The sequence below is a fragment of the Melanostigma gelatinosum genome (assembly GCF_949748355.1).
Source record: "Melanostigma gelatinosum genome assembly, chromosome: 22".
In the NCBI taxonomy this organism is placed as follows: domain Eukaryota; kingdom Metazoa; phylum Chordata; class Actinopteri; order Perciformes; family Zoarcidae; genus Melanostigma; species Melanostigma gelatinosum.
Genome location: NC_136655.1, coordinates 12,042,790 through 12,070,777, shown reverse-complemented (window position 1 = coordinate 12,070,777; position 27,988 = coordinate 12,042,790). Strand labels below are relative to the sequence as shown.

Below are 27,988 nucleotides of genomic sequence, written 5' to 3'. Positions count from 1 at the left end.
TTGTGCTTTGCATCTCTTTTCAAAGGCAAAACCAAAATGTGTCGGGTATTTGAGTTTGGTTCGCTTGTTTTTGAATTCAGACAACAAAAACTAAAAAAACATGATATTTCTGTATTTTCGTTTTTTTGATGAAACATTATAACAAACTATCAAAACGTACACAGACCTTAAATGGAGCCCTTATAAGAACAATCATTTATTATTAGATGATGTATTATTTATCATTCATAAATTTGACAATAAATATTGTTGAGATATTTAATTGAACTTTCTATATTTTAATTGACAGTCAGTGGTTGACTTCATACAGATGTTATTCCAACTGTTAGCTACTTCAATATATATGGGACTAAATCATAGACATAGTCAGACATTATTTTGATGTTCCGGACCTTTGCGTGAGGAAATTCTCTCTAAATGGACCTCGTTGAATTTTAATTGAATATCCCTGCTCTAAATAATCCAAAAATTATTTTCAACAATGTTAATTGAAGAAAAGTCCCGATGAAAACTAATTGTAAATGTCATTACTGACTGAGTGACATTCCTGCTGCAACTGTAATGTCAAAAATGTTGTTTGGTATGATGAAATGTAAGGGTATTCATTGAATGTCTTACATACTCTATCTAACAAATCTGATCAGGTGATACTCAGCCATTACGACACAGAGAGAATGCCATTGTTAGGGGCTATCAATCGGACCGGAAGGCTTTGATCAGGCCTAGGAAACACCCAGCTTTACAAAAGCTGAATTTCTCCAGGACAGGAAAAGCATTTCAGTCTTTGAAAACAGCAAACCAACAGAAGCAGCAGGCTTGTAAAATAAGCTTTGGGGAGCTTCATGCTGCTGCTGTTTGTTGTGTGTACAAAAGGATAGATTTTAGGCTTGTGAAGTTCTCAGAGTAGGATGTGCGAGTGTGCGCAGACTGCGAGTGTGTGTGTTTGTGTGTGCGTTTGGTGAACCCCTGAACCTTCTGGTGCTGTTTAGACACACATCCTACTAGACCTACCCTGCAGGGGCATTCACGTTTGGGTCAGTGTGTGCGCGAGTGCTGGAGGGGTTGGAGATCTTTTATTGACCTGATCAACAAACACACCCGAGTGGATTGGTTCATGATTGCAGGTGATGTTATAGTTTGTTTGTGATAAGACTCTTGCTTTAAGCACAAAGTCCTGCAAAGTACATCGAGCATTCTGCTGCTTTCCCACATCCTTCCCATCCGGACAGGACCGCTGCTGCCTCTCAGGTAAATACTTTTTCTGTTTTTCCCCGTCTTCTAATTCTGCACTAAGGCCTTCTGTAAGATGCACTGAAAAGATATTGTACTATTTACTGGTCTTTAAGTGTAAATTACTGGTAAATTGTCTGTATTGTGATTTTTTTTAAAAGACAAAGAAAGTCAATTTGGTAACATTTGTTAACAGGCTACTTGAAAATGTATATACCAGTATGTTTGACAGGTTGGGCACTGCTACACACACTGACAATGAACTTTTTAAGAAATAATTGACGTGAATAAAATAGTAAATTTTAAATTTTTGGATATTTTGATGAAAATCAATTTGATCAAATCAGATGAAATAAACTCAATTTGTGCCAAACTATGCTCTGCTCCTAAACTTGGTGTCGCTCTGCAGGTCCGGTGTGTTTTTCTGCTTCCTTGCATCTGTTGAGCACACAGCAGCATCATGAGTGTAGAGTCCAAAAAAACATGTGCGGCTTCCTGCTCCAACCTTAAGGTCAGTGATACCCTTTCCCCATTGAACAAAGTGTCAGGGAATATAGCTCACTGCTCCACCTATGGCCTTAATCATTTTAATATGTGCTTGTTAACACAAATTGACAGTGCCAAAGTTGTAAAATGTCACGATATAACTGCTTGTCTTTAACCTTATCTCTATGTATTTGTCTTGGTATTTCATATTTCAAAGCATTAAAAAAAATCCAAATTTTTCTCTTAACCAGATACAATCCAAGACTTTGACACCGATTTAGACTTTGACTTTCTTTGTCTGCAAACATTTTTGCATTGGACTAGATTTAGATGAATCTAATCTAAGTGAACGTAAATCCAATCAGACTTAAAATCAGATGTGAAGGTCTTTAAATGTTGTGTGTGAGCCGAATCAATCATGTGTCAACACAGTCATTCACCCTTGTTCCTCAACATCTGTCCAAGGTGCAATTACATTATTTCACCCTTTGTAATGCAATGAGCCTCATTCAAAAACCTTTCATTGCATTGTAGAACTGCAAAAAAAAGTAGATCAATCCTCTCACTCGGAAGTCTTTGAGGAGAGATTATTACCAAAGTAGTCACTTTACAACCGGCTATAACACTCAGTTTCACCACTCAGAAATACTCTGACAAATCACTAAACCTAGTCTAATCAAATCAAACGTCCACTAACTGTTGCGTTCTGTGTTTCCAGCTCTTCCTGGCCTCTTTGGCACTTGTATACTTTTCCAAAGCCTTTGGTGGAGCCTATATGAAGAGCTCCATCACCCAGATTGAGAGGCGCTTTGACATCCCCAGCTCCCTCATTGGGGTTATTGATGGCAGCTTTGAGATGGGTAGGTGCAGCTTAAGAACAAAAAACATCCAGAACTGTTTTTTGTAATAAAAACAGTTACAACATGTTAATTAGTGAGCTTGAGAGCCCAGCTGTTTCCCCTTGTTTCCAGTCTTTATGCTAAGCTATGCTAACCGTTTGCTGACTATAGCTTCACAAATAGCACTCAGACATGAGAGTGGTATCGATCTAATGACGTAAAGTCAATATGCATATTCTCCAAAATGTTCCTCATTCATTCAGTTGTTGGAATTGTTCTTCTCCCCAGGTAACCTGTTGGTAATAGCCTTTGTGAGCTACTTTGGTGCAAAGCTCCATCGTCCCAGGCTCATTGGTATCGGCTGTGTGATCATGGCTGCTGGATGTTACCTCATAGCCCTGCCTCACTTCTTCCAGGGAGTGTTAGTACACGGTTTCCTTAATCTCCTTCATATTCAGATGTTGCACATGTAATACTGTGGCCCTGGAGTAATGATACACATCATTAATTAGAATCACATTATATGGTTCTTGGAGGCAGAACTGCTGTGGAATATTAGCATTTCATTTAACCACAGTGGGAAGAGTCAAAGAACTACTGTTATTCAGGATACAATATGTAAGAGGTATGTAATATCAGAAAATAACAGCTAATTGTATTTATTCTAATGTGCACATGCTGGGATTAGCCTGTTTTGGGGTGTCAGGGCAAAAATGTGCTGTTTGGCAGACAATGAGGCTCATACCCAATCTGCGTATTTAGCTTGTCACCTCCAACCTTAGTGCACACAGCAGACTAACCAGTGCTTTATCAGAAAACACAAATGATTTCACTTATATTGAGCATTATATTTATGTCTATATGCCATGTAATTTTCTGAGGATCTTTTTGTCGATATTCTTTTTGAAACAAACAGCGGTGTGGTGTAACTATTCTAACATTGTTTTCCAGGTACAAGTATGAGACCAGTATGTCTCACGGTACAAATATCAACAGCACTGAGAGCATCCTGCCCTGTATGTCCAACCACAGCCTGGCTGAGGCAGATGAGATGCCTGATTCAGAGTCCATAACAGGTACCAAGCAGAACACACGGATGAGATACCAAAATCAATTCATTCATAGAAGCAGAAGAAAGAGTTGTCAATATCGTTTGTCCTCCCTCAGCTTGTGAAAAGGCAGCTGGCTCGTCTTTGTGGATCTATGTATTTTTGGGAAACATGCTGCGTGGAATTGGAGAGACTCCCATCATGCCTCTGGGTGTGTCCTACCTCGATGACTTCTCCAGAGAGGAGAACACTCCTTTCTATTTAGGTCAGTTGCTTTTCACCTCCGACTGTCTGTGGTAGTTTGTATGACATTTTACACTGCACTACACCTGTGTTAGCTTACACTCTTAAAGGCTCAGCTGCTTTATATCCCATCTCCTTGGATCACTTTGACAAAATTTGACTCTCTCTTTACTAATTGCTTGGTCAGTGTCCTGCTATTGGTGCTTTGTCTGTGTGCCTATCTTGTATATTTTGGATAATGCTTAATTGCTGTGACAGTACTAGAGTACCAAACATTTCTTTCTCTGTTTCTCCATTCCCAAGCCTGCATCCATACAGTGGGAATCATGGGACCTATGTTTGGGTTCTTGCTCGGGTCCTTCCTTGCCAAGATCTACGTGGACATCGGATCTGTGGATTTAGGTATGGTACTTCTCAATATCAGGGGGAGAAGATGATTTTTTTGGTAGTTCTAACCCATTAGGTCAGTTTTCCTTGATTGATAAGAAAGATATTGCGTGATTGGCTCATTGTGCAGCCCTATTACTCATAACCTCTCCTTCAAAATCGAGTAAACCCTTCCTCCACGTTTGTCATTAAGTGATGACAAAACAGCGAAGAGTTATCAATGAAAGTCCATGAAACCATTCATAATATGACGTCTTTGCTTGTCTTCTGCTCCCAGACACTGTCACCATCAACTATAAGGACTCCCGCTGGGTGGGGGCCTGGTGGCTAGGCTTCATAGTGACTGGCACTGTAATCCTGCTGTCCAGTATCCCATTCTGGTTCCTGCCCAAGTCTATGCCCAAGCAGGGGGAAGAACAGAGCCGGAATGAAGGCACAGAGCTCGCTACAACGGCAGAGCAGGAGAATTTCCTGCCAGACGAAAACCAGAATCAGGAGGAGAATCCGGTTACATTCAAGGAGATGGCTAAAGGTACCATCCAAGCTTTCGCATCAGTTCAAAGTGCTATAAAGCAGTGTGCTTTTTTACCCTATGGTAATGTTGACAGACAAAACTGCAATATAAGAACAGGTCATGTCATAGTACTTGACAGAAACAATCTCAGAATACATTATTTTATTCCTGCGCTCTTCTTGTTCCCCAGCTTTGAGCAGCAAAACAACGCATGCCCTAAACTACTACGATTTAAAAGACCAAGAGATGTGTCACTGCCAAAATAGCTTTTAGGGTGGACGTGTGGATCATTAACCAGACAACCCAGACAACCCAGACAAACCAGAGCCCAGATCCGTAACCTTGAATCCTAGAAGCTAAACTCCATGGAATCTGAGTTGAATGACACTTCAGGACAGAGAAACATGTTGAAACTGTTATCTCGGCCGGCTGAGGGCCTGTCATGCCATAGTTCATTTCAACATGATGTAACAGTGTTAAAATGTTACATAATTCTTTGAAAGTGATATTACAAATGAATGAATATGTTACAAAAGTAAAATAGACTTTAAAAATTAAAGGTAAAGCAAAAGAACAAAAGTTACGTAATAATGCTCTTTAATGTGTGTCAAATGACAACATGCATGTGTGTCAGAAATGATGCCTGACTAAATATTTGTGTATCAACATTTGCATCGTGAATGTGAAGAGACATAGATTAAATATATGAAGAAGAAAAAAATGACCACTTCAAATACACAGATTCTCAAAACGGCTGCTGTTTTGTATGCAAAGACATCAGGAAACTCGTTTATTTTGACTTTGAATCCTACAATTTCTCTTTGTTCTTCACCAGATTTCATTCCGTCCCTGAGGAGACTCTTCAAGAACAGCATCTTCACCATGATGATCCTTACGTACCTGGTGTCCGTCAACGGCTTCATTGGCATGATCACCTTCAAGCCAAAGTACATGGAGCAAGTCTTTGGACAATCTGCTTCCAAGGCCATTTTCCTCATAGGTATGGAGCAATAACTGCCCCCCCCCCCCCCCATTCACTCTGTCTTTACTGCGCTTTGTGGCCCAAGACAACTGAAACAATGATGTTGTTGAAGGGAAGCGTGATTACGAGAGATAAAGTTGACTTGAAATGTAAGCACTAAGTAGCCCACTGTGGGCTCTCCTTTTGTGTGTGTCCTTAAAGTAGCACCCTGAGCTATGATTAGCTTTTTTATGACTGTTTATACCAGCACGGCTTCGCTGACAGTGTTTTGCATTGTTCTGTACGTAGAAAGATTGTGTTGTAGCTAATTGAAAAATGGGTCAGCCGTAACACCTGAAGTATGTTTGGGAGCGAGAGTGCATGGGCTAGCAAATGAATGGATGTATCAGCTAAAAGCTAAAAGTAATGGGACAATGGTTAAAAGGGATCGCTAGGAGTAATTGATACATTGTTAAAATATTTGAATATATTGGCCAGATGGTTGGATCAGTAATGGATCAATGGCTGAAACATGGAAGTATGAATGCCATCTTGAACAAACTGACGTCAACTAATAGAGAAAAATCAATATTCAATCCATGTAATTATCTCACCACATTTGTAGTCTTAAACATGTTCACTTGTTTCCCAATGTTTTTGACACATTGTTTTGATTACATTAGGGCAAAATAATTGTGATCAGTAGGACGTTTTCATTTCGTAGTTTTCCCAGCATATTGATCAGTCATTGATCAATTTATTCATCCATCCAGGTATACTGAACCTGCCAGCAGTAGGTTTGGGAATCATCACCGGAGGTCTTATACTGAAGCGTTACAAGCTGGGTGTCGTCGGAGCAGCCAGGGTGTCAATCATTGCCTCCGTCGGGTCCTTATGTCTGCTTTTCATTCAGATCTTCATCTACTGTGACAAGGCAGAGGTGGCAGGTCTGACTGTGTCATATCAAGGGTGAGTGGCATACAAAACCAGTTTCCCATCACTCTGTCTGTCACAAGAAACACACATGCTTAATAGGCTTGTAGGAGAATAATCTCCACGGAAACTCGTTTATGACTCACTGGACCAAAACCCCCGACTCACAAATCTCTGTTCCTGTCTGTGTGCACCAGGGATTCTCAAGTGTCCTACAACCAACAGACCTTGCTGTCACAGTGCAACATGGGCTGCTCCTGCTCAGTGAAGCATTGGGACCCAGTATGCGGATACAACGGAGTAACGTACGCCTCGCCCTGCTTGGCTGGCTGCCAGACCGCCACCGGCAATGGCAAGGAAATGGTAAGACAGTAATTTATATGTCCTTATAGAAATACCGTAGATAGGACTGGTGGATTAAAGATGAGAATATCGGCAAACAACAGCTCCTCTTACATGTAATTTCAATCAACTTCTTGCTGAAACTTGATGACGATTAAACAGAAATCCTTCCTCTGGTTAATCCTGCAGAGCTAAGGTTCGCAGCATTATCATTTGATGTCTCTTTTTGAAGTCATATATTGTGCAGCGGCAACCCACAATTCCACAATCAAAGGTAGTCATACACATCTCTGTCTTCTGGTTCTTTAGATGTTTCATAACTGCACCTGCGCCGGAGAGATGATGACTCCAGGCATGAACATGTCCGCAGTGCTGGGCCAGTGCCCCAGGAGGAGCAAGTGTGAAAACATATTCGTAATCTACATGGCTTTCGCCGTCTTGGGGTCTTTCATTTCTGCCTGTGGGGGCACGCCGGGATACATCGTAATGCTCAGGTCAGCTGAAGGAGCTCAGCTCACATCTTTTATGATTGGGGGTAACGATGCGTCGCAGTGTCTTATTGATTTTTGTACCGAATGTGAACTGCCCCTGTAACACTGTTGTGGGTAATATTGCATCTTGTTTTTTTTCTCTATAAGCTAAAATGCTGATATCGAGGTCTGATGTGATAATGTTTGGGCTTATCTCCCAGGTCCATACAGCAAGACCTGAAGTCGCTGGCTCTGGGTATGCAGACTCTGATAGTGAGAACTTTGGGTCAGTATCGAAAATACATGTAGGTTTTGTAAAATCCTCACGTTAAAGGTATTATCCAGGTTACAGGACCATGCTTATAGCGAGGGCAACAATCGGTGGAATTGGTTCTTGATATGTATAAGCTAATGTGACTTTCTGTGTTTTCAGGCGGAATACCTCCTCCAATATATTTCGGAGCACTGATTGACCGAACCTGTTTGAAGTGGGGCACCAAGCATTGTGGAGGCCGCGGAGCATGCAGACTCTATGACGCCGATAAGTTCAGGTACAGTTAAACCAGACTTGTAATTATTGCTAGAATACCCAATCTGTAATATTCCTGAGATGAAGATGTGTGTTATATATATGTCTAAAAGTTTGAATCTAGTTTAAATTACATCCAGTATTACGCACCAACTGTACCACTGCAATTAATAGTCATTTAACAATGGTTACTTTAAAGGTGCAATGTGTAATGTTATCAACTGCTTCACCATTTCATTTTAATTTCAGAATGACATTCTTGGGGTTGATTACGGGACTGTACTGCCTCGCCAACGTGCTCTGGGGAGGCCTCTATATCAAACTTGTCAAGAGACAGAAGAAGTTAGCACTGAGGAATCAGACCAAAGCAAATGGAGTGGAGGGCGCCACGGTGGGAAATGGACACGCAAACATCAACATTGCCAGGAGTAAAGAAGACGAAGCCAACGAGAGCACTATTTAAGGCAGGGGTCTCAAACTCATTTCACTCCGGGCCACATCAGCATCATGGTCGCCCACAAAGGGCCGGTTGTAAATGTAACTGCTCGTAACATGTTGTTAAATAACTCTCTGCATTTGATTATTGTTTATTCAAGTGTTAAAATATTGTACATGCAGTTATATAAATGTAAAAGTATATGTCAGAGGAAGTGAGAACAATATATGCCACATATTTGGAGAATGTTTGGCTTTTGAGCTTGTGTCCATCATTTATACTTGAATAGCGTTAGGTCAGGTCATGAAAGTCAAGTTCCACGACTCAACATTCACAATGATTTATGTATACAGTAAATGGACAATATAGTATGGACAGCATCGTTTTAAATACTCGTAACAGACAACCAGTGTTCAGCATCACTTAGTAACATGACGTATTGTCCATTTCAGTGATTGAAAATGTTTTCTTTCATGTTTCTCAATGAGAGTTTGTGAGATTATACAGTCAGTGTCTTTGTTTAACAGTATTGTAATGAGGATGGTGGGGATGGCTAAAGTTTAAATTCAGGCTGTGTTGGAGTTTAGTTAACAGTTAGCAAATGTAGTGCTTCAATTTACCCAGTAAATTAACCAACTTTATTACAAGAATAGTGAATCAGATCAGGATTCCTAAAGGGATAGGCAAATACTGTAGTGTTGTTTGACTGTAGCTGCTATAATTGGGACGGTAACAGATTTGACTTCCTCAATAGGGGGCTGTCTGAGAAAGATAGAAGGAGTTGTCTATGATAATAGAGTGGCCAAACCAATAATACTTGACAGTACGTCTGTGTATTCGAGCACCGTACACATGCAAATGCAAACCCGTTGGACGTGGAGACCTAAGCGCAATGCTATTTGTCAGGTCTGAAATATTTTTTGGGGGTAAGTTACAGCTCTGAACAAACCTGTTGGCTTTGAGGCCAAATATGAATAACTTAGTTCAACATATTGGCAAATGCGCTTGCAACCAGCAAAGACTATGGAATAAACAAATGTGATATTATGTGTTATTTAATAAGCTTTAGACGAGGTGATAAGCCAGACGCATGCCACTGTTCCCAGTCTTTGTGTTAGGCTACCTTGCTGCTGGTAGTAGCTTCAAATGTAAGGAGCTGACATGAGAATGGCATCAAATCGTTTCATCTAGCTATATACCTTGTTTCCAAAGTGTGGAACTGTTGCTTTAAATGACAAAAAAAATAGCAGAGAAACTAGCAGTAGAGGGGCACAGTGACATTTGACATGCCTGGATGTCTCTCTGACTTAACACACACTTCTTGTTACTTCACATCACCTACAGGTCACGAACGCTCATATAATCATCTGACTCACGAATGTTTATTGTCTGAGAAAGGTCACTATTGCTGAGACAGGGGACTAAAAGTCGGTGTAACTCAAACCTGTTTGTTTGACACTACATTGTAGTTGTCAATGAAAATGTATCATCAGCCTCACGTAGATGTGTTTTCATATTCCATGTTGTTTTATCACAATTTCTGCATTATATTTTTTAACCCTGAGTCGTAATTAATGTTATTTTTTAACATGCTCTGCTAAGGCTGAAAGATTTTTTGTCATGTATTCAACAAAAGTCTCTCCAGTTTAACTTTTTTTTTGCCCCTCAATTTACACAGTTACCTGTCTTTTGAGTATCTTTCAGCCTGTTGTTTTGGCTTTCTGGCCCACAGCTTTAATGTCTTGGTTCAGTCTCACTGCTCTCGTAGCGTAGTTTTGGCCACAGTAGGCAGCTGTTTTCAGTGTGAAGTCCTCAAAAACCCGCAGTACGCCGTGTACCAAAAACACAAACAAATATCTAGCCATGCTGTAGCGTGGCTGAACCCCAAGGAAAAGCAGCGAACAAAAAAATAAACCCGACGTCTTAATATGTCAACTATGGAAGCCCGTTTCCGCCACTGTGAGGAAAAAATAAAGGTCCTGTTACCTCGAAATTTCGACTTACTATCTCGAAATTTCAACTTACTATCTCAAAATTTCGACTTACTATCTCGAAATTTCGACTTACTATCTCGAAATTTCGACTTACTATCTCGAAAGTTCGACTTATTATCTTAGTAAGTCGAAATTTCGAGATAGTAAGTCGAAATTTCGAGATAACAGGACCTTTATTTTTTCCTCACAGTGGCGGAAACGGGCTTCCATAGTCATCACCAGAAGAAACAAAGGTAGAAAATAAAATAGCTGTAGATAAGAGCACGAGCTGAGTAAAAGGTACCAAAAACACAAGGGTCATCATTCATCTTATAAATGGCAGCAGTCTCCAATCTTGACAGACATGGGGGTTATCGACAATTTCTCTTAAAAAAAACAAAAAAACAAAGGTAGTTTGAACCATCTCTCTTTTTACAGTCCTCCAAAAGTGAAAAAGTAAACGATGACACCACAGGGACAGGATATGGACAGACATGCGCTGCAGAGCCCGGCTGGTCCCCCATAACCTGCTGTGCACATTTCACCCATGTGATTTCTCCAAGCCTTTCGAATCAGGGACTTCCTTTTAAAGCACATTGTGCATCGACATATCCGTCTACATTGCTGTAGGTTGAAGGTTGTCATTAAGTAAGTAAGCTGGTCTATCAAACTTTGACTGCTCTGTGTTTACCTTGTCGCTCACCAAATGTTCTACCTATTTTAGAAGATTAAAGTTTTTTTCTACAGCTAAACGGTGTGTTTTCTGTTGAACCTTCACCAGGTTCTATGATATATTGTATTGCTATATTGTAACTGTTATGACCAGTGATTACAATATTGGGTGATCATTATACCTTTATTAGTATATCAATACTCCAAAAATGCTTTACTGTTGGCAACTTTATGTAAATCATAAAATCTCTTCTTGATTCAAAATCCTTCGTCTCATTCATCCACTGCATCTTGTTTTTCCTTAATGTTTTGTAGCTCATGAACCCGTGTGCAGCGTCTGGTTTCACCAGCAGGCTGCGCTCTTTACAACTAAATATCCTCCTGCACGGTCCTGTAACGCCACTGAGGGTGTCCCACTGCTTCCATTAGTACCAAGCTAAAGCCAGATAGTCTGGAAATGTGTCATGCAGAATTAAAGAAATAATGTTTGAAAGTATTGAGTACTCATTTGTATCTGGAATAAGGATCTAAGGCACCCTGATGCAGAAACAAACTGCATTCCTGTCTGAATGCACCTGAAATAGCTGCGCAAAATTCTAGAGCCAACTATAATTTTTCAGGAAGGGAAAGAGGCAAACACATTTCTTTGCTGTTGCTGAGCTGGAATGTAAAAGCTCTTAATCTTAATCTTTGGAATTTGTGAGGGGCCAAATCTGATTGAGTGACCTGCTGCCTGGCAGCCTGAACCCCCCCACCGGTTACTGGACTAATACAGCATTGCTCAACCATGTTTACACCGAGGCACACTCTTTATACTGGGACACACTGTTGCATATATTAGGTCTTCATCAAAGTAATCCAGAAATTCTAAAGAATGACTTTAATGTAGTTGATTTTAGGTTGATGTGTCCTGATGTTATATGTATTATTCGTAAGTGTTATCAGTGGATATGTGAAAGGGAATTACTTGAAAAAATGTCTGCATTTTATAAACCACTTTTTCAATTCCTATTTGAAGTAAGGCTTGGTGTGGATCTACTAATCTGTCTCCCCTCCACCTCCCCCCCCCCCCCCCCCCCCTGTCATCTTGCTGCTGTCCCCCTCCTGGACTGGCTGGCATGTGTGTGGAATGAAAATGTGCTCCCGGTTCCAAGTAACTGCACTGCCCACACACAGGAGAATAGGAGCTCGGGGAGATCAAGTTGGAGAGACACATGGCTGCTTAAAAAGGAGCAGAAGAAGAAGAAGAGAGGAGACCCCCGTCCCTTCGGCCTGGAGGTGCACTAGGTCAGGGATTCCCAAAGTGGGGTGCGCGCACCCCTGGGGGTGCGCGAGCTGCCTCTAGGGGGTGCGCGAGAGGAAAAGTGTAATGGCGGTCTGATGGTGTAATAATATTAAATATTAAAAAAAAATGTAATTTTAATTTAAAAACTGTCTGAAGCTATCAGTCGTAGAAGAGGAGAGGGACAGAGAGAGAGAGAGAGAGAGAGAGGAATCGGAGGCGAGGGGAACGGAGAGGTGCAGCACAGACAAATCGGGAGCACATCGGCCCATCGCGGAGTCAAGGTGAAAAAGAGGAAACGAGAGTGAGCATCAGACTGGGAAAAAAAGAGGAAATATGATGAAAAGTATGTGTGTCTGGGCTTCACTTGGATTGGCAACGCAGATTCCCCAAAGCCACAGTGCGTGGTGTGCAGTGAGGTTCTGGCTAACAGTCTGAAGCTCTTATTTACGTCGCCACCTGAACACCAAGCATGCCAGTGCAAGTCAAAAGCCCCTTACATTCTTTATATCGAAATTGGAGGAGTTACAAAACAGCCAAAAACAACTGCAGTCTCATTCATGTGTTGGGTCTATAAATGACGCACTACGGGCTTCATATCTGGTTACAGAATAGCGAGAAAGGGGCTACCGCACACAATCGCCGAAGACGTGAGCTTGCCAGCTGCCAGAGAGATGGTGGAATGTATGATTGGGGAGAAAGAAGCAAAAAAGTTGGACATGATCCCGGTGTCCAACAACACTGTGTCGCTGCATCGATGCTTTGTCCGAAGACATCCTGGCTGCATTAGTCGCTCATTAATTGTAAATTAAATGTGATAATCTGCCTCTGAACCTGTGCGTGTGTCCTCGCATCCGTATTGCTCTTTAAAAGTGACGCCTTGTGTCACTGAAAGTTACTGAAACTTTGTTGCAGTGTTTTAGGGCGTTTTCACACCTTCAGTTCGTTTGCTTTGTTCTGATTCAGGGATAATATGATACAATGTTGCAGTTGCTCCTTTGTTCGGTTTGTGTTCACACTGCAACATTTAACAGCGGACTAAATCTTGTAAACAAATGCCACGCGCGAGCAAACTGTTCTCTCATTGGTCCGATTCTTATGCGGCTATGAAGGCTTAAAAGGCTCTGTTGCTTCTTTTTTTTTTTTTTTTATTAAGGGGGGGGGGGTGCGCGAACCCAGTCGGGATGTAGAAGGGGGTGCGCGGCCTAAAAAGTTTGGGAACCGCTGCACTAGGTATTTCATTGAATTCCCTCAGTAGTTGCCACTTGCCACCCTTTTATCTAAATATATGTAAACTCGGGCTGCTCTTTCGGTGGGAGTACTAAACAGGCTAAACCTGAGAAAACATTCTAACTGGTTGATTGTGTTGATTTATGTCAGTCCCCCCCCCCCCCTCTCAACTTTTCCGGAGGACAAATGAGCAGAAACCATTTTCCTCTCTGATATGGATTCAACCTGTAGCTCCTGACATTAACTGAGCTGAGAGGATTGTGAGGAGAGGAAGCCTTGTCGGTGGAGTGTACACAGGTCAGTACAGTTGCTCTGTTTTCTACCACTTTCCAAATTAATAATAATAATAATACATCAATTTTCTATTGCGCTTTTCAAAATACCCAAAGACACTTTACAGGGCAAAGACAAACAGAACAAACAAACAAAAAAAAAGACAGAGGCGCAAACAAAACGAACAAAAAGAACAACCGGACAAGCTGTGTGGAATGGGTCATGTAGTGGAGGGTAGGGTGCAGAGGTTAGCAGGTGAAGGCGAGTTTGAGCACTTTACAAATTCAGACATGTGAGGCTTCAGTGTCAGGATTGGCTTTGCACCACGACTTTACACTTCAGTACCATAATACTCCTAAAAAGTTGATCCTGATTGATAAAATGTACCTTTTTCGAAACATTGCAATGGTAACCAGACATGTTTTGTGCTCAAAGCAAATCACTGAGACTCGGAGGTCCTTCAAACCATTCAATAATGTGTTATTATGCAGTAGATTATTGATGTATGAAAATATTGGTAAACTATGATTGACAATGTAAAGACAATCATTACTGTAAGTAAACAATTGCCAATGTTTTGTAAAAAAACATAATGTACTATTCATGCATCTAAATATGCAAAATGCATGAGTTATATGACATGACTCATTTGACATTTTGGGAAATATTCTAATTTGCTTTCAAGAGTGATGCTGCGTTCGATTCACCTCACAATTGGGAGGCGGGGCTATAAGACGTCACACCCGAGTGCATTCCTGTACAGCAAGTCTGAAAGTTTAGAGGGGTTTGCTCCTGCCAGTTTAACCATTGAGTGTTGATAGCTAGTTATCATAACTTATGTTGTGGCTGAAATGAAGAGAAAGGCAACCATGCACCCCCATGGCAATTCATAACAAATCCAAAGTATTAGTTCTTACAGCTTACTCTCATAGTCTAAAGTCAGCCCCTTATGTCACTTTCCGCCAATCAAATCCGTCGATTGAACCACAAACACAGCACATCTGGTCTCCTCATGACGTACATGCTCTCATGTCATCGCCTGGGTCAAGATAACATCCCGGCAGAACATATGATTCACGTACGGGAAGAGTTTTATATATAATTCCAATTTATCTGCTGCGCCTTTATCACTTTTTAGGAATGTTAACGTCCCACACTTCTAGGAAGACATATTATGCTGTCTTCAACATCATACCAAATTTGCTGAGTTCATCATAACAAGTTATGGAAACCGTTTCTTATAAAAACCAAATGTGTTCGCTTCAATCCTAGGTTATATGATGATTTCCTTCAACATATTCCCCCCTCTGGGGGTCCCTTGACCCCCACCCTGACCTCATATAACCTTTATCTGAATCTGGGAATGATTCTACCAAGTAATTGTATCAATTATATGTGCTTGATTATAAACCAATACAGAACATTTGAGTTAGTAAGACAATTCAGATATCACGCAATACTAAGGTTCACTTTCATATAAGGGCGAAAAAACCTGCAGGTTGCTTTACAGGAAAAACTCACTTATGGTCCTTCCCCACCGAGCGGCCATCTTTCTGGCATCAAGTGAACCTGTTTTTAGATATAAACATGCAGTCGCTGTTACATCACACATTTGAGTTTCTGCAAAATATTGAGCCATATACCGGTACATATTATGCAACGTCTATGATAAAACTCAGCTGAATGCGTATTTTAGTTATAACACTTGACTATATGAATCATGACTATGAATTGTGAACTTTGAATATACAGCATGTGAATGCAGAAATATTTGATCACAATGCATTCTATTTACATTACACTCTCAGTTTTACACTCTCAGTTTTATACAACAACCCTGATATACGTTGTTCTGGTGTGTCTCTCCTCAAATGTTCACAACATTCTCCTGGAAAGATAATAAAACATGTGACGTGGTGATTTTGGACCTGTATGTACTTTCACCAAAGTTCAGGCTCCGGTCTTTATGCTGAGATGCCTCCTAGTCCTGTTTCCTTCATGTCATCTGAGTCCTCCAGATAGTCCGGGGTGGGAAACAGGTCCGGTCGTCCGATCACCATTTGAGCGAACTGGGCCTTTGTCCCTCGCTCAATCGTCATCATGTTCATCATCTGAGCCAATTGGGGGTTTGCCATGATACCCATCTGTTTGAACATACTCCTCTGGCACTGCCTACTCAGGATGGGTACGATGCAACAACATGCCAATCGAAAAGCTACAATTAAAACTATTCATGCGCTAATGCCGAATATTCAGTGTAATACCTGTCGGCTATGCCTGTTGTTTGTTCACTTAACAAATGGAGAGTGGGAATGGTCATAGTTTTGGTCTCGTGGTATTGGGTTTTCATACCAGTCTCCGAATGAGCAATATCAGCCTGTGGGAACCAGGACACCACCCAGGTTACTTTCCAGTAACCGGTAGTATGACCGACATTAACCCTTTTCCCATCCGTATCAAATCCGCCACTGGTAAAACATTCATACTCTTCCAATTGATCTGCTTGATAATTAGTGGGAGGCTCTTTTTGCGATGTGTAAATTCTGCACTATATCCCTGGATATAGGGAGCAGTGGGCTACCATTGATCGGCGCCCAGGGAGCAGTGTATTGCGCAGGTACAGTTCAACACGTGACACGTCCCAGTCGGGGATCGAACTGTTGACCTTCCGGTTCCCAGACGAACCTCTTAACCCAGTCACCCCCAAATTGATATTCAGGATAACCGATCTAAGTATTCGTGTTTCTTTTGAGATCCATACAAGAGTCCACATTGAACACCACACAGGAAGTGCCAATGTTTTTATTTCTACATGTACATCATAGACATGATTTGGATTCCACAGTCGGCTCATTCTGACCTCAACCTCAGCTGTGTGCTAGCTTCCCCTTTCCACATGGTGTGAAGTCGTCTCTTTCTTACAGGCTTGCTATTTCCCCCTGTTTCCAGTCTTTATGCTAAGCTAGGCTAACAGGCTCCCGAGCTCCAGCTACATATTTACTCAGAAAGAAATGGTTACTTTCCCAAGATGTTGAACTATTCCTTTAAGTAGGTCTGCCATTCACTTCACATACTGGAGGTAATATAAACTGTTACAAATTGTATGAATTATATGAACATATTAAATAGCACATTCAGTCAAAACATGTTGTCCTTTTCTTTAGCCTGACCTTCCTTCTGTTATTGTCTATCCACAGTGTACGTCTGCTTTCCTTGCAGTGGACTGAGGGCAGGCAGATGAACTGGCACACAAGGGTTGAGTGTGGGATGGAGGAAGCAGCAGAGGACGGTCCCAAGATGACCAGCCAGCAGCCTCTGTGTGTCCCCGACCCGGAGACCAGAAAACGCCCAGGCATCTCCACTCTCAAAGTACTGAATCTGTAATCACACTCCTCGGCTGGTTACTTTTAACTCTGTTCTTCCTTGCGGGCTGAAGTTCATGTTGTTGATGCAGTAGATTAAGAAATTCAGTTAAAAAGGCAAAAAAGGCAGCCGGTGTTAGAACTGCCCCTTCACAGCAAGGGATCAAACTTCAATAAGAGTGCAAAGATAATGGATGGATGGATACATGCTTAAATTGTGTGACGCACATCAGCAATACATCAGTTCTTGGTCAATTGAACATCAGCGTTCCCCCAAAGTAGGTATAATCAAATCAAGAGCTGCTTATATGTTGTTTTCAAAAATCTTGGCTTTGACATTTCTACTCTACATCAGCATATCAACTATTGTCAAACACTTCAGTATCAGTCCAGAGCTCAGCCTTGCCTGATTGCAGCACAACATCAGCATGTGCAAAGGTAATGGAACAATTTTCCCAAAACACATAATCTATTCTACTATCGTGTCCAAGACTTTCCCCATTTTTTTTGCTCGTGGTTCCTTAGCTCTGTCTGTAGATATTAGCTTTAAAAGCACCAAATCAACCCTTATAATAAAATAAAATCTACAGAAAACACAGGTTTTTTTAGCTCTAATTAAGATTTTCAAGCATTTAGAGCATGAAAAATGCCTAATGCATGAAATGCTAGCAGAACTGTCGAGGCTGAAACTCACACCCCACAGAGAGAACGCCGGAGCACGTGTGTCCGGCTACTTTGTGCAGTCGACACGCTCCAATAAGAAATCTACCAAGACTGGTTTACAATTATAAGGAATTTAATTCCACTGATGCAATTACGATCACAGTTAAACATTGGAGTACATACTCCTATGAAATATTAAATCAATAAAACCCTATTTGCAAAAAACTCAACTCAGCTTCTCAGGTATAAAAAACACCGTCGTCTGAGAGCCTTCACGCGAGAGAGAAAAATACTTAAATCAAACCTCCCACATATTCGTTTGTGACTCCTCCCCTTCCGTCTATCTCAATTGCTATTGGCCAATTTCCCTACGCATTCTGTAAACGCCTATCTCACATCTCTCTCTCCCTGAGCAGCTAACACATTCAAATCCTGTCAGTTATGACTTACTCCCTTCTATGATAGTCCTTCAGTATATAAGCTAGACTTCTGCAACTTGGCAGAAGCTTCATTTCTTTTAGCTACTAATCCTACATCACTTTATGTTTATCTTAATTATGCATTCCCAAAACCCTTATGATTATGACTAATTATGAATTCTTAAATATGAATTATTAAACACTTTTATTATATCTACTAACCACAGTTTTTTGCTCAAATTTCTTACAGAACATGTAGGAGAATTGCAGTTATGACATATGGGAATTAATTCAGAAATAAAGGGACTCCAGGGTGCCCACACACAGATAGTTAATACCAAAGGCTGTGGAGGCTGCAATGGAGGAGGCAGAAACAGTTGAGCTTTTTTAGTTTGAAGGTTATTGTAAAAGTGGCTGTGATCAGTATTTATAGAGCAACGTAGGACATTTTAAACATGTTGCTGTTGTTGCCTGTATTTAATCATAGCAGATAAAGCATGAAATGGTGGATGTTTATCAGATAATTACAGAAAACCTTTCATTTAAAGTATACAGTTTTGGTTTCTGATGACTTGTATTCTCCCTTGTTGTTTTCTAGTTGTTCATTGTGGCGCTGTCCTTCGCTGGCTTCTCAAAGACTCTGGCAGGAACCTACATGAAGAGCTCCATCACTCAGATTGAGAGACGATTCGACCTCTCCAGCACGCACGTTGGACTCATCGATGGCGGTTTTGAGATGGGTACCGTCTATCTTTTGATCTGACTTTGATCTGTTGTGCATCTGACCAGGTCTTACTTCAACTTCTTCTGTTTGACTGAGCTGATGATTTTCCAAATGTCTCAATATATTTTTCCTCTGCTCTCTTGGTTTCCCTTTCTTGGATGTAGGCAACTTGTTGTTTCTTGCTTTGGTCAGCCATTTTGGGGCCAAGCTACATCGGCCCAGACTCATTGCAGTGGGCTGTTTCCTCATGGCTGTCGGGGCCTTTCTCACCGGCCTGACCCACTTCTTCATGGGACGGTAAATGCCCAACAAGTGTCCAACTTTTAGATGAACTCCAAATGATTTGGTTCAATGTCTCATTGTGCTTTTCACAGCTACAAATACAACACAATCATTGGGTATTCCCAGAATGACAGTGTGAACATCGCCGCCTGTGTGGATCCACTGACAACAGAAGTACCTGAAATTTGGATCGAGCCCTCCATGGTAGACAACAAAGGTAAGACTGTGTGCTAAACTCAGGGGGCAAATGGGTTTACAGGTACCCTGAGGTGTGAGTGAACACCGTCTCATTTCATTGTCAGCCATGCTAGCACCGTAGCTCTCTGGATTATTTTCTTGATCTGTTGGTAGGTCCATGGGTGACCAAACAGCGACCCGCTGCCTGCTTTTAAATGGCCCGTGGTGATGTTTTAAAAATTAACTTGAATATGGCTTACGCGTATTTCTAATAAAGTGCACTTCTTTGTTGGAACACTAGATGCTGTTGCCATTATGAACAAATACTCAACCTTACTAGTTAATTCATTTATTACTAGTTGATAAAATGCTGTTTCAAGGCATTTGCGGGTCATTGACACTTCGGCACCAGTATCTACCTGATAGGGGATTCCATCCACGTCGGTGTATATGTCGTCCCCTACCCAATAGGCATGATCCACTGTGACCCGCGCCCGCTTAGCCATTACTTTCTCTGCCCTTCGCTCCCAGCTTCCATGCGGGAGACACGAAGGGCTTGTTTCTGTTCTGTCGTCAGCTTGTTGTAATCCTCGGAAGAGAGAAAACCGCTTTTGTTGGCTGGTGGGGGCCGTGGCCCCTCCTGTTGTTGATCCGGCGGGGTCCTGTGATAAACGCCCTGCCTCTGGAATCCTTCTTGCCTCTGAGCACCCTGCTCCCTTTGGTTGACCCCTCTGGGCTCCTGGCTCTCGCTGGTAGCCTTGGTAGCCTTGTGGACCCCTCAGGAATCCGGGCTCACGCTGGTAGCCTTGGTAGCCTTGCGGACCCCTCTGGAATCCTCCAGGCTGCCTTCTTGGTGTCTGTGAAGGGCCGGGTCCCTCGGTGGGCCTCGCGTTGTCATACGAGGGCCTGGGAGCCGGCGGCTTCGGCTGGTTTCCTTTTTCTCTTTTCTCTTCCACGTGTTTTTTCTTCAAATCCCACTTTCTTACTGCTTCTTGGATTTGTTCTGTGGTACTTTTGTTGATGTTTAGGGTCACGAAATCGATGTCATTCATTAGGCCCTTTGTCAGCTGCCTAAGGGCTTGCACACTTCTGTCTGGCGGAATCGCCTGTCGCAAGGCGTACCACGCCTGGGTGAGAGTTTGCCCTTTTTCTAAGCTTTTTCTTGCCTTGTCGATGTGTGACTCCTCGTCTTCGCAGTCTTCCAGCACTAATCTACGGTAATGCTGTTCCGCGGTTTCTTCGGGACCCATCGGTTGGTCCGTCACATGGGCCAGCCACAATCTTTTCGCCTCATCGTTTGTGGAGCTGGCTTTTACCATAAGCCATTTCTGCGTCAGATATTCTTGCACTGATTCTTTTGGGTCTCGGTTGGCCACCATCGCCTTGATCTTTTTGAACTCACCAAAGCTCTGGGTAGAAGCCTGCATCTTGGTTATGCAGTCATTTTCTTCCTCCGTGGCCAGCTTGTAGGCTGCTTTCTTCAGGCGTCGCAACATGACGTCGTACACGATTGTCACAAAGCCCGTGCGAAAGTTACTCGTCAGCTCCGTGGCTCTTGCTAGGGAGCCGTAGGTCGGGGTCATCAGAAAATTCGCCCATTCTCCTTTTGTTGCGTAGACCATTGTTCCTTTCATTCCCTCGAGGTCGTGCATCCATATTTCTGGAACATCATAACCTGTTTGACCGGCCTCTGGAACATAGGCTTTTCTTCCGTCTTTGGTGGTCATGGGCCCGTAGTGTTCGTCCCTGGCGAGTTTTTGCGAAGCCGTGTACACTGAAAGAAGGGGCAGTGCATTCTTCTTGCCTTTTCTGCTTCCCCTCTTCAGGTCTGTCAGTCCTCCCGGAGGCTCGTAATCGATTGAAGTCAGGCTTTGCACCGTATCTTCGTCTTCTGAACTTTCAGCTGCGATTTCTCCCTCGCCTTCCTTCTCTGGTTCTGCTGACGGTGAGGCCGGCTGAGTTGGTTCTGGTGTTTTCTTTGGAGTTCTGGGACTTTCCCTGAGCCCGCCTGGACTTAGGAGCCGTATGATGGACTCTTCTCCTCCTCCTCCTGCAAAGTGCATTCTCTGCAGGCCGATGGACTCTGCCGGGCTGGTGAACCCACGCGGTGACCTGTTTGGCATGGGGGTTTCCACCTCTGTCTGCACCGCTACTGTCCGGGGAGAGGTGATTGGAGTTTCTTTATTCTTTGGAGGTTTCTCCTGGCTTGAGCTGACCCGTGGATGTCGCTCTTCTCGTCTCGAGGGACCAGGTGTCGATTCCTGGTAGCCCGTCTGTTCTGCCGCTTCTTTCTTTAATCCTGCTGATGACGGGATCCGGGGCAGAACTGCTTTCACAGCTGGGGCGTTTTCGTCCTCGTATTTTGGCTGTCCTGCCGTCCAGTTGTTTGGCCCCTCTGTCCTGTAGAGGGGTCTCAGTATTTTCTCTTTTCTCTCGTGGTATTGGGCCACCGAGGTGACTATCACCAATTCCTGGATATTGCTCCAACCGTGGGGAGCTTTCGTCAGGAGGCGCATAATCCTCATTGCCGCTTCTTCTGCTACCTCCCAGGGTAGGTTGCCGGACCTGGCCCCGTCGTTACTTATAACGACTCTTTTGAAGGACAACTCGCTTGCTCGGGTGACACCTTTTTCTAATGCCTCCTCTATGTTGTCCCGATATGCGACCTGATCTTCGCCATCCTCATATCTTTCGATCGGTACGTGTAGCACCGCATAATGGCTTGATCTTCCGCCACTTGTAACCACCACCGATGGCTGGTTCTCTCTATATCCCTGGAGGCTCCCCTCAAGTTCTTCTTGGTAGGGTTTGCCTGCCTCGTTTACCAGTTTTTTTCTGAACCAGGAGATATGAGGCTTTAGATGTGAGTTGGTTAAGACAACCAGTCCATGGCTGTCTATGTCCCAAGGCTCTCCGTAGTGGTTATATGCGGTTAACCCTGTCTGGTTTGCATATTTTTTGGTCCCTTCGGGAATCTTTTTCAATTTTGGAAGATGCTCTTCTGGGTTCGGGGAGCGAATGTGTCTTGTCTTAGCCTGAGCTTTCTTGGACCGCCCCTGCACTGGGTCCTTGTACCCCTGCAGGACCTGTCTTACTGCAGCGGGAGTCCCGGATCCCATGGAAAGCGGGAGCGGTTGGTACCCATGGCTTCTGTCCAGCGTTGAGTCGAACAGTATTACTTCTTCCTCCTCCGAGATCTCCTCGTCTTTGCTGCTGTCCTGGTCGTCCCCTCTGTCGGACTCCGAGGACTCCGCTGACTGGGAGCCCACGGAGACCTCGGTCTCGTGGGTGCTGATCTGATCTTCGCTGGTAGCCTCGTTGTAACTTGGTTGTTCGGCTATGTATGCCGCTATTGCGTCTTGCTCTTTTTTATTTTCTTGGTAGCGGGAGGTGGCTTTTACCTTCTGCTTTATAGTCACTGCCCCCGCTCCGATTTCTGCGGCCAGCATCTTCACGACTGCGTCGTAGTCTTGTGACGGGCTGATTATGGTGACTATTTTTCCTTTAATCGTCTCCATTACCACCAGCCACCAGTGTAGCCACTCTCCCACTTTCTGCTTGGTATTCGGGGGTGCTTCACACCCTACCACTGCCACCAGCATTCCTGATACATGGGTGAGGGGAGCAAAATAACCCCCCTCCTCTTTGCACCGATCTACTTTTTCTCCCAGCTTTGCTTTTTCTTCTTCGCGGTGCAGTTTGAGTAGGTGTTGTTGGACAGAAACGTCCCATGTGGCCCATCCTCTACCTCGCAGGATGACCTGATGTCGGATGTTGCTTCTGCCTCCTGGATCCGGTGTCGGTTCTCCCGATGTTCCTCCGCGTGCTCCAGCGCTGCCCGTCTGCTGGTCCGTGCTGCCGTCTGCTGCCTGGTCCGGGGTCGATGGTGCTGGCACGTCCTGCTGAGCCGTCGTCGTCGTCTGCGGGCTGCCTTCGTCGCCATCGGGTCCGCCGAGCGATGTTTCCATCCTGGACTTTGTCTTTGTCTTTGTTGTCTCGAGTTGCCTTCCTCCCAAAGCCTCTCGTCGTGCGTTGAGGAAGGGATGGGATCAGGCTCTGGTCCCTCTACAGGTCGGGCGAGTCTGGTCGATGCTCCCCGTCGCCTGCGGATTCTCCTGTGTTGGCTTGTAAATACCACACACAGCTTCGATTCGTGGATGTCTCGCAATCGGACTTCTTCGAGGCTTGGGCAGCCTTACTTTCTACCCCAACGCCTCACCTCAGGTCTTTTCGTACACGAATGACAGCCTCTCTCGGCTGCCGGGGTTCTTCTTTTAGACTCAACGTACTCCTTTTCCGTCGAGCCCCACGTTATGGGCGCCACGTGTTAGATCCTGGGGTACTTCTGGCCCGATACGGGGCTACTTATTGACTCAGCTCTCTATTAAAAGATTGTCGAGCTGGTGTTCTGGCGAGGGAACTCGCCTGGCTCGCTAACTGCCGTTACTCCCAACGTCTACCCTGCTTCCTCCGGTCAGAGCGCACTCGGCCGAGAGACCAGTCCTGGCCCCGGGCGCTCCCACCAGTCGCGTCAGTTATGGCAGCTTCCCTCTTATGGATCCGTGCTCTTGGTAAATGCCAGGTTAGGTTTTAACGGCTAGGATTAATTCTTTCTAAAACCGTAAGGGATTGTTAAGTGGATTCGGTCTCTAGGATAACCTTTCAGAACTCAGTTGTTAGACATACAATGGCTTTAACTTTTTACTACCACGAGGAACTTTTTACTACTTGAGCAAATGAATGCACTTGAGAAATTTACTTTAAATGCAGATTAGATATTTATTGCAGGTTATATTTGGTTAGTTTGCAAGGGTTAAAGCTACAGCTCACATAAAATGTCACTACACTTGATTCGTTACGTTAATTTTCTTCTCTGATTATACTCATTAGTTTTAGTTGCCGAGACGGCTCGGTTGGAGCTGGATGTTCAATGGTGCGATGAAAAGGTTCTTTTGGAGTTGTTAGGAGCGAAGGTCCGGCCGGACCCTCGGTCCTCCTGCTCTGCAGCGGAGCCCGTTCAACAGTCCTCAAAACTCAGTACAAAGTCTTTCTCGGGCTGCTGCGTCTTCTCCGTTGTCCAGATGTTAAGAGTCGAGCAGTGGGGAGAGGAAAACCTCCGTCTTTAATTCTTGTTGTCCACGAACAGCGGTCTTCTTTCCGTGAACGGAGACGAAGTCCTCAATACATCAGTTGCGATCGTCCGTATCTTCCCTCGGTGCTCTTGGACGGCACTCGTGTTGAAATCCCAGTGTGCTGCCTGCAAACGTCTCCTTTTATATCTCATTCGGGCTGTATCAGCCCCCCTTGTTCAATACATGATCTCATCCCCCCTCCCTCTGGAGAGGGCGTTGGGTTCTTGAACAAGTCCATACAAGTCCAGGCTTCCTGCCTCTGACTCATCTCTTGCAACGTTCTCCTCCTAACTCCACCCATAACATCTGCCTCTGATTTTGCAAGTCATTCTGACTAGTACATTTATCGCAAGTCATTCTGACTATACATTTCTATCTCAGCTCCAGTTACACAGAACATTTGTTAAACACTTATTACAATAGTTAAATCACTCTATGCATTTACACATTCGTTACATATTGATTAAACATTTCGTTATATAATTCCTACACTTTATCTTTTGATTACACTTTATTCTGAGTATATGCTTTGTGCTCTTATATCCTGATTCTCCCTTGAATGTGCTCACATGTTACCGAGGCAGCTCTGAGGGGTCAACTCTTCTTGACAACCTTTGAAGCCAAATACATGGAACAACAGTTTGGACAATCTGCATCCAGAGCAAACTTCCTCATAGGTAAAAAAATATAAATGTGATTTATGGGATAATGGTAAATACCCAAAGGTAGTATAACAGTAGCAGAAGTGGATAAGGAATTAAGCAAACAAACATTTTATTGGTTATGAATTCAAGTTTTCGACACTTTGTAAGATTTGATTCGTGTCTTCTTTACTGAGAGTTAACGTGTCATGTCTCTACACTAAACGTGGAGCTTGAGCCAGGAACCAATCAGCATAATGACTGGAAACAGAGTCAGCTAGCTTGTTTTCTTTATATTACATTGTTTGCTCAAACAGGTGTGTTAAACAGTGAGCTTCAGGGGTGCTGTTCAGCATTTTTATTTGCTTTGGACAAAGCCAGGCTTGCTGCTTCCAGTCTTTATGCTAATCGAAGCTAACTGTCTGTAGGCTGTCGCTTCGTATTAATCATACAGACATGAGAGTTGTAACATTCTTCTCATGCAGCTATCAGCCAGAAAGCAAATAAGTGTATTTCTCCCATTTTTATTATTCTTTTTCAAAACATTCATGGGTGAAATGAAGTTTGACAGTTCATTCAAACTGTAGCTTTTTTGCATTCTGAACGAGAGTTACAAAATAATCATTGTTCTATGATTTGAAAGTATCAGATGACTACATTGTAGTTGTCAATGAAAATGTATCATCAGCCTCACGTAGATGTGTTTTCATATTCCATGTTGTTTTATCACAATTTCTGCATTATATTTTTTAACCCTGAGTCGTAATTAATGTTATTTTTTAACATGCTCTGCTAAGGCTGAAAGACTTTTTGTCATGTCTTCAACAAAAGTCTCTCCAGTTTAACTGGAGCGTGGCTGAACCCCAAGGAAAAGTAGCGAACAAAAAAATAAACCCCGACGTCTTAATATGTCATCAGAAGAAACAAAGGTAGAAAATAAAATAGCTGTAGATAAGAGCACGAGCTGAGTAAAAGGTACCAAAAACACAAGGGTCATCATTCATCTTATAAATGGCAGCAGTCTCCAAACTTGACAGACATGGGGGTTATCGACAATTTCTCTTAAAAAAAACAAAAAAACAAAGGTAGTTTGAACCATCTCTCTTTTTACAGTCCTCCAAAAGTGAAAAAGTAAACGATGACACCACAGGGACAGGATATGGACAGACATGCGCTGCAGAGCCCGGCTGGTCCCCCATAACCTGCTGTGCACATTTCACCCATGTGATTTCTCCAAGCCTTTCGAATCAGGGACTTCCTTTTAAAGCACATTGTGCATCGACATATCCGTCTAAATTGCTGTAGGTTGAAGGTTGTCATTAAGTAAGTAAGCTGGTCTATCAAACTTTGACTGCTCTGTGTTTACCTTGTCGCTCACCAAATGTTCTACCTATTTTAGAAGATTAAAGTTTTTTTCTACAGCTAAACGGTGTGTTTTCTTTTGAACCTTCACCAGGTTCTATGATATATTGTATTGCTATATTGTAACTGTTATGACCAGTGATTACAATATTGGGTGATCATTATACCTTTATTAGTATATCAATACTTTAATGCTTTACTGTTGGCAACTTTATGTAAATCATAAAATCTCTTCTTGATTCAAAATCCTTCGTCTCATTCATCCACGTTTTGTAGCTCATGAACCCGTGTGCAGCGTCTGGTTTCACCAGCAGGCTGCGCTCTTTACAACAAAATATCCTCCTGCACGGTCCTGTAACGCCACTGAGGGTGTCCCACTGCTTCCATTAGTACCAAATTAAAGCCAGATAGTCTGGAAATGTGTCATGCAGAATTAAAGAAATAATGTTTGAAAGTATTGAGTACTCATTTGTATCTGGAATAAGGATCTAAGGCACCCTGATGCAGAAACAAACTGCATTCCTGTCTGAATGCACCTGAAATAGGTGCGCACAATTCTAGAGCCAAGTATAATTTTTCAGAAAGGGAAAGAGGCAAACACATTTCTTTGCTGTTGCTGAGCTGGAATGTAAAAGCTCTTAATCTTAATCTTTGGAATTTGTGAGGGGCCAAATCTGATTGAGTGACCTGCTGCCTGGCAGCCTGAACCCCCCCACCGGTTACTGGACTAATACAGCATTGCTCAACCATGTTTACACCGAGGCACACTCTTTATACTGGGACACACTGTTGCATATATTAGGTCTTCATCAAAGTAATCCAGAAATTCTAAAGAATGACTTTAATGTAGTTGATTTTAGGTTGATGTGTCCTGATGTTATATGTATTATTCGTAAGTGTTATCAGTGGATATGTGAAAGGGAATTACTTGAAAAAATGTCTGCATTTTATAAACCACTTTTTCAATTCCTATTTGAAGCAAGGCTTGGTGTGGATTTACTAATCTGTCTCCCCTCCACCTCCCCCCCCCCCTGTCATCTTGCTGCTGTCCCCCTCCTGGACTGGCTGGCATGTGTGTGGAATGAAAATGTGCTCCCGGTTCCAAGTAACTGCACTGCCCACACACAGGAGAATAGGAGCTCGGGGAGAGCAAGTTGGAGAGACACATGGCTGCTTAAAAAGGAGCAGAAGAAGAAGAGAGGAGACCCCCGTCCCTTCGGCCTGGAGGTGCACTAGGTATTGTTATGTGGGAGTTCGCAGGTAGGACCCAAACGCAAGACCACAGGAGACAGAAGTTACTATGAACAGGTTTTATTTCAAATGTGTGAAGGTGTGGAGCCCGTGGTCCGACACCCGAGTGGCAGAGCGACGGTGTGA

General features: G+C 43.1%; 2 protein-coding genes across 2 annotated transcripts; both read left to right on the top strand.

The window, feature by feature from the left end:
• Positions 1 to 1,190: 1,190 nt before the first annotated feature.
• On the top strand, positions 1,191 to 8,446 carry slco1d1 (solute carrier organic anion transporter family, member 1D1; the record flags this gene model as incomplete). Its single annotated transcript, XM_079294133.1, has 15 exons — positions 1,191 to 1,248; positions 1,640 to 1,741; positions 2,435 to 2,576; positions 2,844 to 2,976; positions 3,507 to 3,631; positions 3,723 to 3,869; positions 4,151 to 4,249; positions 4,512 to 4,766; positions 5,584 to 5,748; positions 6,483 to 6,678; positions 6,840 to 7,005; positions 7,294 to 7,478; positions 7,676 to 7,740; positions 7,888 to 8,005; positions 8,233 to 8,446. The coding sequence occupies exons 2-15, from the start codon at positions 1,691 to 1,693 to the stop codon at positions 8,444 to 8,446; spliced, it is 2,061 nt and encodes a 686-aa protein (XP_079150259.1). The 5' UTR covers positions 1,191 to 1,248; positions 1,640 to 1,690.
• Positions 8,447 to 17,105: 8,659 nt separating this feature from the next.
• On the top strand, positions 17,106 to 22,776 carry LOC306796109 (solute carrier organic anion transporter family member 1C1-like; the record flags this gene model as incomplete). Its single annotated transcript, XM_079294887.1, has 5 exons — positions 17,106 to 17,218; positions 18,892 to 19,033; positions 19,182 to 19,314; positions 19,392 to 19,516; positions 22,577 to 22,776. Exons 1-5 carry the CDS (start codon positions 17,117 to 17,119, stop codon positions 22,774 to 22,776), a joined length of 702 nt encoding a protein of 233 aa, XP_079151013.1. The 5' UTR covers positions 17,106 to 17,116.
• Between the last annotated feature and the right edge of the window lie 5,212 nt (positions 22,777 to 27,988).